Genomic DNA, 12,308 nt, shown 5'->3' with positions numbered 1-12,308 from the left:
CGGGGGAGCGGGTCAGCGCGTCCCGGGCGAACCGCCCCCCCGCGCCCCCTACCTGGTTGGTGTCCTCGCCGTGCTCCAGGTGCACGATGCCCTGGCTCCTGCCCTCCGTATCGCTCAGCACGTCGTCCTCCGAGTCCTCCAAGAGGGACGAGGAGCCAGTGGAGGAGAGCGAGGAGGTGGAAAGCCTGCGGGACTGCAGGTGCAGCGAGCTGTCCGTCCTCAGCCAGCCGCTCTCCGGGTGCGGCGGCTGCGCCTGGGGGCCGCCCTGCGCCTCCTCGCTCTCCTCGGCGGTGACAGTGAGCCGGGGGATGACGGGCGGCAGCACCCCGTTGGGGGGCCGGCAGCCCCTCTTCGCCGGGTCGGGCAGCTGCCGGGCAGCGGCGGCGGCGACGGCGGCGCAGCGAGCCTCGAAGAGGGAGCGGAGCTCCCCCACGCTCAGCCGCTTGGCCCGGCTGAGGTCCGGGCTGCTGTGCAGCCCCGCGCGGGGCTCCATGGCGGGGTCGGCGCCGGGCGCCTGCCGGGCAGCGCCCCAGGACCGACGGCCGGAGGCGTGAATGGGGGAGCGCCGCGCCGCCGCCGGGGAAACTTCTTTGTAGCTCAGTCTCCGGCCGCTGCTCGGAGCCCGGCGGCGAGGCTCATGTTCAGCCTGCCCTCCCTGGGCAGCTCTGACTCACCCCCGGCGACAACCGGAGCCGGCTACCGTGCCCGCTGACCCGGCGCCAGGGCCATGGGGGCGCGCTGAGCCCGCCCGTTCGGCCGCCGCCACCACCCCGCTCCGCCTCGGCGCTGAGGGGAGGAGCAAGCTGCACCGCGGGGAGCCCCTGCCCGCCCCTTCCCCGCCACCGCCCTTTTGGTTTCGCTTTCCCTGAGGCGGTCCCCGGGGAGCGGCGGCGCCTCGGGCGGCGGCCTCGGGCTGTACCGGCCGGGCGCCTCCCGCCTTACCTCTGCGCGAGCCGCCGCCCGCCCCAACAGCCGCTGCCTCGCGCCCGCCGGGTAACGGCTCCCCGGGCACGGCGGCTGCGCAGCACGGGAGCGCCCCGGCCTCCCGCGGGCCGGAGGGGCGGTGCGGCCCGTCCGAGCCGCCTCCCAGCTGGGAAGGGGAGGCGGGTAGGCGGCTTTTGACGCCCTCCCCTGATTTCGACCCCCTCCCCTGATTTCGACCCCCTCAGGCCTCCCCACGGCGGTCTGGGGTCCGTGCGTGATCCTCCCGGTGGGCGCTGCCCGCGGGACGTCCCTCGGCGCACGCCCCGGCCCCCGTGGCGCCGGCTGGCCCCGGTGCGAGAGCTGCCTTGGGGGAGCCCTCGGCATCCCTGGGGGGGGCTCAGCTCTCCCCGCGGGGGCGGGAGGGTGACTGAGTTGTCACCAGCCCGCGGGGACCGGGTCATTGTGCGGGAGTGACCCGTGTAGTGAGCCAGCCCGGCCGGGCCGCGCGGTGCCGCCGCTGCTGGCGCGCCCGCCTCGCTGCGCGGGCCGCGCTCCGCGCCGCTGCAGCACGGGAGCTGCCCACCGCCCGCGCCGGTCGGGTGTCACGTCTCGCGTGTAACATCCCGCGGCGGTTCGCGAACGGGCTGTGACAGAGGCTGCAGGGCAGAGCCGGCCCCCTGTAAAGCCTGAATTTTCCGTCAGTCAGCGCTTTACCTTCTGAGCTGTGTTTAATCAGGTTGCCTTAAGCCCCCGGTTGCTGAGAAACCCCAACCCCCTTTACTGAATGAATTTCAGCAAATAACAGCCCCCGCCGCGGTACTTCTTGCCTACTTCACTCCCACTCTTTACCTAAAATGTAACCCATGCTGGGCTGTGGCATGTGTTGTAATTGTATCTGTTCAGACCTTTGGAACAGGAAAGACATCCTACAGTAGGGTTACATCAGCTGAGGCGATTAGTAAAATTAATAATTTTGGAAGCAAATGCTAAAGTCTTCAGCTTAGTTTTTGCTCATTTGTCTCATTGTTCCTGTGTACTCTCCCATCTGTCTCTTGCCATCTGTTGTCTCTTGCGAGCTCCTTGCAGAACGGGCTGTGCTCCCTCAACACATAAGGCAACTCAGCCCAGGCCACGGTGGGGTCTCCTGCATCCTGCGATAGTATAAATAATTTGTTAACCTGTCTTGATTCACTGGGATTATTCAGTCGCGGTTGACTAACAGCCCGATCTTGCAGGTAGTCTTTGGAAAAGCCTGGTTCAACAGGCACCATACGACATGCTTTCTCCTGAGGCAGCTGCTGTGCCACTCAAAAAGCCCACAGCTTGCGAACGCCCGGGAGCAGACAGGAAGGCAGCTGGGGAACTTCATAAGGAAAAATTCAGGCGTCTTCAGATGCTTTTCTAGAATTAGGTGGTGCCTAGCCAGGAGTTTGGACAATCTGAATTTCCAGCTTAAATGGCCAAGTCTTGTGGTGGATTTTGTTCTTTGTGTAGAAAGTTTTGTGGGAGTTCTTCCAAGGAGCTGCCAAGGTGTACCTGGTGGGTGAGGCTGGGGTGCCAGCTACTGCCAAATTACATAAAAACACTAGCAGTAAAGTGCTGAAGAAAATCACAGAATCACAGAATCAACCAGGTTGGAAGAGACCTCAGGGATCATCTAGTCCAACCGTTGCCCTGACACCACCCTGTCAACTAGACCATGGCACTAAGTGCCATGTCCAGTCTTTTCTTAAACACATCCAGAGATGGTGACTCCACCACCTCCCTGGGCAGCCCATTCCAGTGTCTAATAACCCTTTCTGAAAAGAAATTCTTCCTAATGTCCAACCTGAACCTCCCCTGGCGAAGCTTGAGGCTGTGTCCTCTTGTCTTATCGCTAGTTGCCCGGGAGAAGAGGCCGACTCCCACCTCACTACAACCTCCCTTCAGGTAGTTGTAGACTGCAATAAGGTCACCTCTGAGCCTCCTCTTCTCCAGGCTAAACAACCCCATCTCCCTCAGCCGTTCCTTGTAGGTCAGACCCTCCAGACCCTTCACCGCTTGGTCGCCCTCCTCTGGACTCTCTCCAACACCTCAACATCTTTCTTGAAGTGCGGGGCCCAGAAGCAGACACAGTATTCAAGGTGCGACCTCACCAGTGCTGAGTACAGAGGGACGATCACTTCCTTAGACCGGCTGGCTACACTATTCCTAATAGAGGCCAGGATGCCATTGGCCTTCTTGGCCACCTGGGCACACTGCTGGCTCATGTTTAGCCGGCTGTCGATCACCACCCCCAGGTCTCTTTCCGCCGGGCCGCTTTCTAACCACTCTTCCCCGAGCCTGTAGCGCTGCATGGGGTTGTTGTGGCCGAAGTGTAAGAACCGGCACTTGTTCTTGTTGAACCTCATGCCATTGGTCTCAGCCAATCTATCTAACCTGTCCAGATCCCTCTGTAGGGCCTTCCTCCCCTCCAGCAGATCAACACTCCCACCCAGCTTGGTGTCATCTGCAAATTTGCTGAGGGTGCACTCAATCCCTACGTCCAGATCATCTATAAAGATATTGAAGAGCACCGGCCCCAGAACTGAGCCCTGGGGAACACCGCTAGTGACCGGCCGCCAGTTGGACTTTGCCCCATTCACCACCACTCTCTGGGCTCAGCCATCCAGCCAGTTTTTAACCCATTGAAGAGTCCACCCATCCAAGCCCCAGGCAGCCAGTTTTTCTAGGAGGATGCTGTGGGAGACAGTGTCGAATGCCTTACTGAAGTCTAGATAGACTACATCCACAGCCCTGCCCTCATCTACTAGGCGGGTAGACAATTGGCAGTGCAGCTTTTCACCAACAGAGAAAAAACGGAAGCACCCGTATGTGGGTATTTCTTCATGGTAGACTGGAATGGGTTTAAGTTCTTTCTGAAAGAAGATACAGAGTCACTGCTTTTATTATTAACATCGTAATTAGTTTCAAATTTTATAGTGCAGAAAGGCAGTCTCAAAATATGGAGATTGATTGGGCCTAATACATACCGAAAGTCATAACAGTTTGATCAAAAGCATGATTTTGTAATTGATGGCTTTATAAGAAGACTCAGAGTGATAAATTTATAGATGGCAGCACAAAACGCAGAGGCCAGTTTACATGGGTATCCAAGGTTCCACACACACAGGCTGGACCCAGTTTACTCATTTATGTAGCTGTGGCAGCTATCTTCCTTGTAGACAAGGAAGATAGAAAAAGAGTTTATTCACAGGAGAGAGGTTAAGTGCGAGCTTTACAGGCCAGACAGGGACCCTGCAGGGAGCCCTGCTGCGTGTGGAAGGACAGTTCGGTTTCCAGCCTCTTTTAGCCATTGCTCTGTCTGCTGATTCTGCAATTACAGGCTTATGTGTCATCTCTGATTCGGAAACCTTAACCTTACCAACAGTTCTGAGACCACCAACTCACACCACATAGGGCTAAGATTAGTTAATGGTTCAGTTATAAAATATAATTTAAAATGTTTTAATTTCAACTGATGAAGGTAGAAACAAAATATATGCAATACATTTAATTTAAATAAATTAATACACGTATAAAAGTAGAAAAAAGTCATTTGAATAACATTGATTAGTAGTGATTGGTTGGATAAGATTAGATAGGTTTAGTTGACTGCTTTTATAGCATATCAGCTTTAGAGAGCTACTGATCTCTGAAGTTTGTGTAAGATTTAACTCCAAATCTTTCAACACTACCAGGAGAATGAAGAGATTCTTCAGTCAGTCAGGTATCACGACACTTGCTTGTAAGTGTACAACTGTTTTAACAAGAGGAGTAGTGCTGGCGTCCTGGCGAAGCAGTAATGACTTGTACTTTCCCCTTGTGAAATCCTGCATTCCTCGCAGCAAAGGGCTGTCAGCATCCATTAATGACGCTTGGCAAGAGCTAGATCTGATAAGATACAGATATGCATGTCCCTGTTTTACAGATGAGTAGACTGATGTACAGACAGTAAATGAGTTGACTACAGACACATAGTGAGTCAGGGGCAGAAATGGGCGCTTCAGATTTGCTCTCTGCTGCTGCAACCACCAGATCACGTTCCCACCTCCAGGAGTAAAAAGTTTTGCTCATCTCAGTCGTTCTGATTCGTATCAGTATTGCTTCTCGCTGCCGGGGTTTCACATTTCACACACTCCTGCTGCAAAAAGAACTCTCTGCCTTTATTTATATTGGCAAAAAAAGGACTATTTCATTCCCATGAAATCCCTTTCTAAACATTGTTATCATTAACATATTGCTTATTTGTGTTTCCTTTCAGTTTGCATTCCCATAGGGTGTCTAAGCCTTGACACTACAAAGGCAAAGAAGATGCTGTGGACACTTCTAAGAGATATGAAAGATTTCTCATAGACAGCAATTTAAATATGATCTAGAGGGGAGCTTTGGGTTTAGCTGGGCCTGCTTAGCACATATAAAATACTTCGTTGTCCACATGAGACTTCTCAGAGGGCTTAGAGTGTGAGAGCTGAGAACATCATGTCCTTCAATTCTAACCTAAGAAGACCTGAAAAGTAATTGTGATTCGCATGTCTCTCTTGGATGCAATGAATTCAAGCAAGACAACGTTTATAAGAAGTTATAATATCTCTTTCACGCTCTAACTGGGGGAGAAAAAAAAGATGGGTACGTTTTCATAAAGGAAAGCCCTTTTTCAGAACTTGAAGAAAAGTACATGGGCCTGAAAGCTGGTCGGGCCGAAGGGAGGATCCCGCCTCGGCCACAGGCCTTTTGTGACTAAGACTGAGGTTCCCCCCCGTGGCTGAAATGAAGATCACAGCTCCACCTGGAAAGCGAAAAAGAAACGCGGCGGGTGGGCCGACCGGCCGTCGGAGCGGTGTCGGGCGGGAGCAGCTCCGCGGAAGGCAGCGGTGGGAGCCGCGCAGGGCCCGCCGGCAGGCCTGGGGTGCGGGCAGAGTAGCAGCGGCAGTGAGGGCAGGCAGCTTCATGGGCTCGTCACCAGCTGCAGACGGGCTGGGGACCCCGGCTGGGTGTTTTAGTTGCTGTCTTTGCTGCTCGCTAGATTAAGTGAGCAGGTTAGTGCGTGTTACAGTCACAGCCTCTTTTTGTTGTGCAAACATAACCAGATCAAATTATCCAAGTGCATAGCTGCCGCATGCAAGAGGAGAATGAGACTCCAAAGCCAGGGTGTATGAGTGAAAGCAATCGGTGCAATAAACAGGAGCTCTGTATTTTTCAGATTAATTTCTGTAGGCTATTTGCCAAATTCTTCTATGCGAGGCTTGGAGACTTTTGATATAAACTCCGGACATCTGCTCAATGAATGCCTGTCCTGGGTTTGTGGGGATAAAATTTATAGAATCACTTTTCTGTTACATTTTGTTTCAGTTTGTGGCCAGCTGCAGTATGGTGATCAAGGCCGTTAGCAGCGAAAGCCAGGGCAGCTGACCCAGGCTGGTCCACAAGTATGTTCTGTAACATTAAAGTCAGGTTCACTATAAATGCCAAAGCTTGCTGGGGATAACTGGGGCTTTTTGCTCTCTTCTTTTCTCCATCTTTCTCTTCTCCTCAATGGTTGCAATCCCTGGATGAACTTGCCACCACTCTATGGGCTGAGTATAACTTTGTGTCTTTTGTATTACTGTTGATATTGGTTTTCTTATTTTATTAAATCTGTTTAAATTTCAACCCACAAGTCTCCCTCCTTTTCCCAATTCCCTTTCTCAGCTGGGGAAGGGTCTTGGGTGATAGAACAACTGATTACTGTTTAGCCCTGGGTGGAGGCTAAATGGAGACAATGCCATATGAAAAAGGATTTAGGAATCTGCTTTTACCTAAGAAGCAGCATAGCTGTAACTCGGGCAGCAATTTTTAAAATAATACTGTGGCTGCATTATCAAGATGTGAAGTGACACAAACAATGCTTCGGCTGTCCCCTGCTCTGGATTTCTGGCCCAGAATCTGTGGATCAGCACATGCAGAAATCACTTTTTCTATTCCTGAGCCCTGCTGTCAGCTCAGCTGCTAGTACCCTGTAGTATTACTCTTGAGCGACTCAGAGTCTGTAGAAAGTTGATGACCTGAAAGGGGAATCGAAGGCTGCTGGGTAAACACAGGAAATGGATGCTGTTTGGTTTAAACAGTGGAATAAAAGTGGATGCAGATTCCAAGGATATGAGAGATGATTTTAGCAGGGGATACTGGGATTTGAACAGATACTCAGCTAGGAGGGAGATGTAGTGTATTGGTGGAAGTGATCATGGTTGTATAGATCTCAGCATATAGACCAGATGTACCTGCGGGAAAGAGACAATAAACGATTAAGGTCCCCTCGTGGCTGGAATTAAAATTACATTTCCAAGTCATACACCTGAACAAAAGTACCTAGAACTGTTTAGCTCCCTCACAGACTCAGATGCAAGAGGGGGAGCTAGTGGGGAAGACAATATACCTCAAGCACAGCCAAATGCCACTACTCCCTGGGAAAAGGGTTGAAAGTGTTTGAGATCATAAGGTGGCAGCCATGACAGTGAGAAAAGACACAAGGATAAGGCCAGGAGGAAGGATGGAGAGTACACAGCACACAGCACCCCTGCAACCAAACTGACTCACAGTGGTCTGCTAATATACAGAGTGTAGGGTTACTCTATAGGGAAAGGTAGGGAAGTACTATGGGAAGTAAGAGCTACAAAGGAGGTGAAGAGAGGGGAGGTCGCAACTGAGTGGAAAACATCCAGGAGGAAAAACAATTTTCTCCCACATCTGCCCCATCTCATGCTCCAGACAGTTACTGTTCTTCCTTAGGAAAGGGGAAGAGTAAGGCCTTTCTTTCCCACTTCCCTCTCAGCCTGTCACCACTACTTTTCTTCTTAGCACTCTTACTGCTGGCCTGGGGGCAAACATATCCAGGGAGTAGAATAAAATGGGGGAGGAGAAGGAGTCCCAGGTGTGCTATTCCATGATGGGAAGCATGTGCTGAAAGGAGCAGCCAGGTAGCAGCATCACTGACTGCAGACTTGTTGGTTTGAGGTGTGAATTGTGTGCTCCCTCCTCAAGGTGGCTGCAGCTTCATAGAAGAGCATCTGAGGTACTCTCATAGTTTCTGCTGCTGTTGTGCCTGTTCTCGGCTGAAACAAAAGATTCATCTTCCACAACTGTCATTTTAGCAGAAAATCCACACAAAAATTCTGTAACAAAACAAGAGGAAGTTTTGCTGTCATGTGTTTGAGATGATTACAGGTAACACTTCACCCTAACAGCCACATTCCTCATAGTTCCCTATGAGCTGACTGTGAGAGCTTCAGCATGAAGATTTGAGTTAAAGATAATTACTCCAGTGAAACCACTTATTAGCTTTATGTTTTAGTAAGCACAGTTGTTATTTTTGACTAGCCTTTTATAGCCCACTCAGAACATGAGGACATATTTGACAGTGCTTACAGTAATGCTCACATTAAATTCTGTGGATTTACTCCTGTTTTATAATAGCGTAAAGAAGAGCAGGATATGTCTCATTGTGTATACAGGCAGATCATTTCTAGGACTTTAATTTCACCTGTTCACCCTGCAACCCAGAGGTGAACTTAAAAGAACAAATCATGGTTCTTCCCTGTCAGAATTGATTAAAAGACTCCTCAGCAAGAGGCTATTCCACTTTTAACACATTGAAAAGTAAAATTATAAAATCCCCTCGAGGTTATACAGAAAACTGAAAGTCTAAAATAACTAGTTTAGATTTTAACAAAGATTAAAGCAGAATCTAGTGTTTTCTGCAGAAAGCATCACTTGCAGTATTTATTACAATGATGAAGCTGACTTGATAGCTAAATTGAAATAGTCTTTTTAATGAAGAACGTTACTACACAAATGTGGTCAAAAGTTTATATCCCAACAGTCACAGGCTTTTATTTCCCCTTTCAATAGGGAAATTTCTGGAAAACTCTTTAAACTTCTTATTGAGGAATTTAATAGCTGGGGTGGGGAGATGCTTAGTATGTTAAAGATTTATTTGTCCACACAGTTTGCTTTGCCAGTTTATTTGACAGTGCTGCACTAAAAGTCAAATACAGCCTGAAATAGACACACTCTAGTGATATTAATGATGCCACAGGAGTGTAATTTAAGGAAAAGGGAAGCAGGAGTAATTACTAAGTAATGAGCAAGCAGCTTGGTTTTGATATAAGGGTCTAGTTTGCGCTTGTGCAAAGTTACTCAGAATGGTTTTTTAGGATATATAGGTGCTCGTTGGCAAAATTGCAAATTAGTGCCAATCTGTTTATTACAACATTCACGTTTTCCTGCATATTCCCAGCATGCCTGTTGGCATGCACATTTGCACAGCTTTGTAGACTAGGTCACAGTATGACAAAGCACTTGACAGGGATTTTTATTCACAAGACTTGATTATTTGCCCTCTGGAATTGACTGAAATACAGAATAAAAATCAAAATACAAGATTGTCTCCATTTAGCCGACACCCAGGGCTAAACAATAACCAGTTGGTCTATCACGCAGACTCCCCTCCCTGACTGAGAAAGGGAATTGGGAAAAGCAGGGAGGCTCATGGGTTGAAATTTAAATAGATTTAATAAAATAAGAAAAACAACATCAATACTAATACAAAAGACACAAAATTATACTTAGCTCATAGAGTGATGGCAAGTCCCTCCAAGAAGAGGGAAGGGAAGGGAAGAGCCCCAGCTATCCCCAGCAAGCTTTCCCATTTACAGTGAACGTGAGGTTAATGTTATAGAATACACCTGTGGAGGTAGTGAAAACATGCAAACCTGCATCTGGCGTACTCTTCAAGTGGAGAGTATTGCAAAGGACCGTATTGCATAATGACTTCAGTCGATCATAAACGTGTCAGGGAAAAGAGTGATCTATGCATATCACCAAGAAGAACAGCAGAATTAAAATGCAGCATGAGAAGAGCGTTTCCAGCCTCGCAGCTGAGGTGAGCGTGGTGCCATAGGGTTGTCCCTCTGTGGCAGCGCTGCCCCCCCGAGCCTGGCGAGGGGCGCTGCGGCGGCTGCGGGCGGCGGCCGTTTCAGCACCGCGGACAGCTCAGCAGGGCCGGGGGCGGGGGGGCCCTACCCACGCCCGGAGACGCGCCCCTCCAAACCCCCCCTTCCTCCAGCACCTTTAGCTTGCGAGCTCCGTACAAGCTGTGGATGGCTCGCTTTGGTAGGGCCAGTCATCGTAAGGCCGTCGGTACCAAAGCAGTGTTTGAAACCAAAAAAAAAGCTTAATGTTTGTCCTGACCTACACTGGTGGTTCTGTCTTCAAATCAGAGAACCCGTATGCTGGCGACATCCAGAAGTCCCCAAAACTACCGCTGCTAGTAATGCCTTTAAAAAATGTCTGATAAGATTCTTAAACAGTCGAGTAATGGTAACACTGTAAGCATAATGATGCTGCTAATGCAAGCATGACACAACCATTGATGCTGCATAACCAATCACAATGGACAATGGACAGCCTATTGCACTAAATGCTGCAAGAGTAAATCAGTACTAAAAGTAGATAAAAGAACATGTAAAAGGTATGCTTAATGTCTGGTTCTTCCAAGATTTTTCTGTAGTAATGTGTTTTAAGTTTTAATTACCATTTTTCATATTATTTTGAAAGTAAAACAGATAGTAGGCTGAATAGAAAATAATCTCTGATTTTTGCAGTAAAGAAATGTTAACTCTCAATTTCTGCTGAAGTAAATCAATAAGGGGCACTGTGAGAAGGTCTAATTTCCCTAGGGCCATGGATCTGTCTTTTTCTTTTTTTTTTTTTTTTCAAATCAGAATATAAATTGCTCTGTCTTCTACTTCAGCCTAGTGGATAAATTCTGAGATTTCCTACAGCATTGTTCTGATGGGTCTCTTCATGTCTGTACATGAACAAACCACCCAGGACCCTGCTGCAAAATTTGATGCTGCCATGTCCGTGTGCTGAGCTACTATCTGGCACTTGTCTTTGGTGTTTCCACCATTGCTAAGAGCACAAAGGGTTCTCTTCAGTAACTGAAGTGTGATTGCAGATCATTAGATTGGGTTTCCATCTGTTTCTCTTTCCAAGACAGCAGATTGCTGGAAAAAGACACTGAAAGCAAGACAGGATCAAACCATCCATTCTTCTTCATAATCAATGATATTACTATATTATAAGCCAGGGGTGGTCTATCTTTCAGCAAATTCTTCTGTTTCCTCTGACAGAATAGGTGGCTCAGCAATCAAGCATTCCTCCAACCTCCTGAACTCATGGTACTTTCCACTGTTTCATCTTTCCTATGGGAATAGGTGCTCAGTTTGTCCTAATAAACAATGATTAAAAAAATAGCCCTGCAAAAGTACTGGGGGAAAAATACTCCATGCTTTTACTGGCATAAAAATCTATTAACATGGTCTTTAACATAATGGAAAAAAATACAGCAAAACAAAGGAAAAATGTCAAGGGTATTTTACTCATGCATCCAATACCTTATTGCCTTAGGTAAGTACAATTCCACAAGGCTGCATGATGACCAGAGAGGGAGCAAAGAAAACCACATCCTCTTTGAAACTGCAAGGCGAAGACCTTTGCCTCCCTAGTGGCATTGCTATCAACCTGAAGAAACACTCTTTGGTTATAGCTTGGGGTTTTCTTGGGGGTTTTTTTGGGGGTTTTTTTGGTTTGTTTTTTTTTAGGTTGCCAAGTGTGACTATTAACTAGTTATGATGTTTACTAACTAGAACCTAATGTTTTTGTGGTTTTTTTAATGTATATCAGTTGGAGGAATAATGAATCCTATTTCTCTTATAATGTTATCAAAGTACTTGCCAAAGAGTTTGAGAAATTGTCTCATGAGGACATAAGCACCTTCAGAAGTGGAAACACTGGGCTGAGATGATACAGGGAGACTGACATGAAGTGTCTAGGGGTTTGTTTGCTGGGTTTCATTTTCATTCTAGGAACTGCATTTCCCTCACAGGCAGTTTTTGGTCATTTTCATGAAAACCTTTTCCCTTTGATACACATGTATATGGATTCCTGGAAAACAATGTTATCTGCAGATTTCATTGTGTAAATACATCAGCAGAATTTTGGCTGAGATTAATAATAGGTATATTGAGCTGCAGTTTACATAGAAAATGCCTAAGGTCAGGTTAGATGTTCACACATAACCATATACCACACCCTGTTTTTCAGATTGTCACGTGCAGGTCAAACTCATAAAGAGATATTCAAAGAAGGTAAATGGATAAATGTCTTCCTGAAACAATGACAGAGATGAATCAATGCACACAGAAGAAAATATCTTTTCAAATGTAGGCAACTGAAAGTTAACTGTCTTCATAATTCATTTTTATATAACATTGAACCATAAAGTTCAGTTAGAGCTTAACGAGAGTGCTCATAAATCAAATCCG

General features: G+C 48.0%; 1 protein-coding gene across 1 annotated transcript in view; it reads right to left on the bottom strand.

Annotated features, from left to right (window-relative positions):
- Positions 1-1,308, bottom strand: part of ITPKA (inositol-trisphosphate 3-kinase A) — a 39,577-nt gene extending 38,269 nt beyond the window's left edge. The window contains exons 1-2 of the mRNA XM_068397353.1: positions 701-1,308; positions 53-611 (exon numbers count right to left, since the gene is read on the bottom strand). Coding sequence (XP_068253454.1) covers positions 53-611; positions 701-1,308 — 1,167 coding nt within the window. The remainder of the gene's footprint in view (positions 1-52; positions 612-700) is intronic.
- Between the last annotated feature and the right edge of the window lie 11,000 nt (positions 1,309-12,308).

The sequence above is a fragment of the Nyctibius grandis genome, chromosome 4 (assembly GCF_013368605.1).
Source record: "Nyctibius grandis isolate bNycGra1 chromosome 4, bNycGra1.pri, whole genome shotgun sequence".
NCBI lineage: Eukaryota > Metazoa > Chordata > Aves > Nyctibiiformes > Nyctibiidae > Nyctibius > Nyctibius grandis.
Note: the sequence above shows the minus strand (reverse complement) of the source record. Positions and strands in the feature narration are given on the sequence as shown.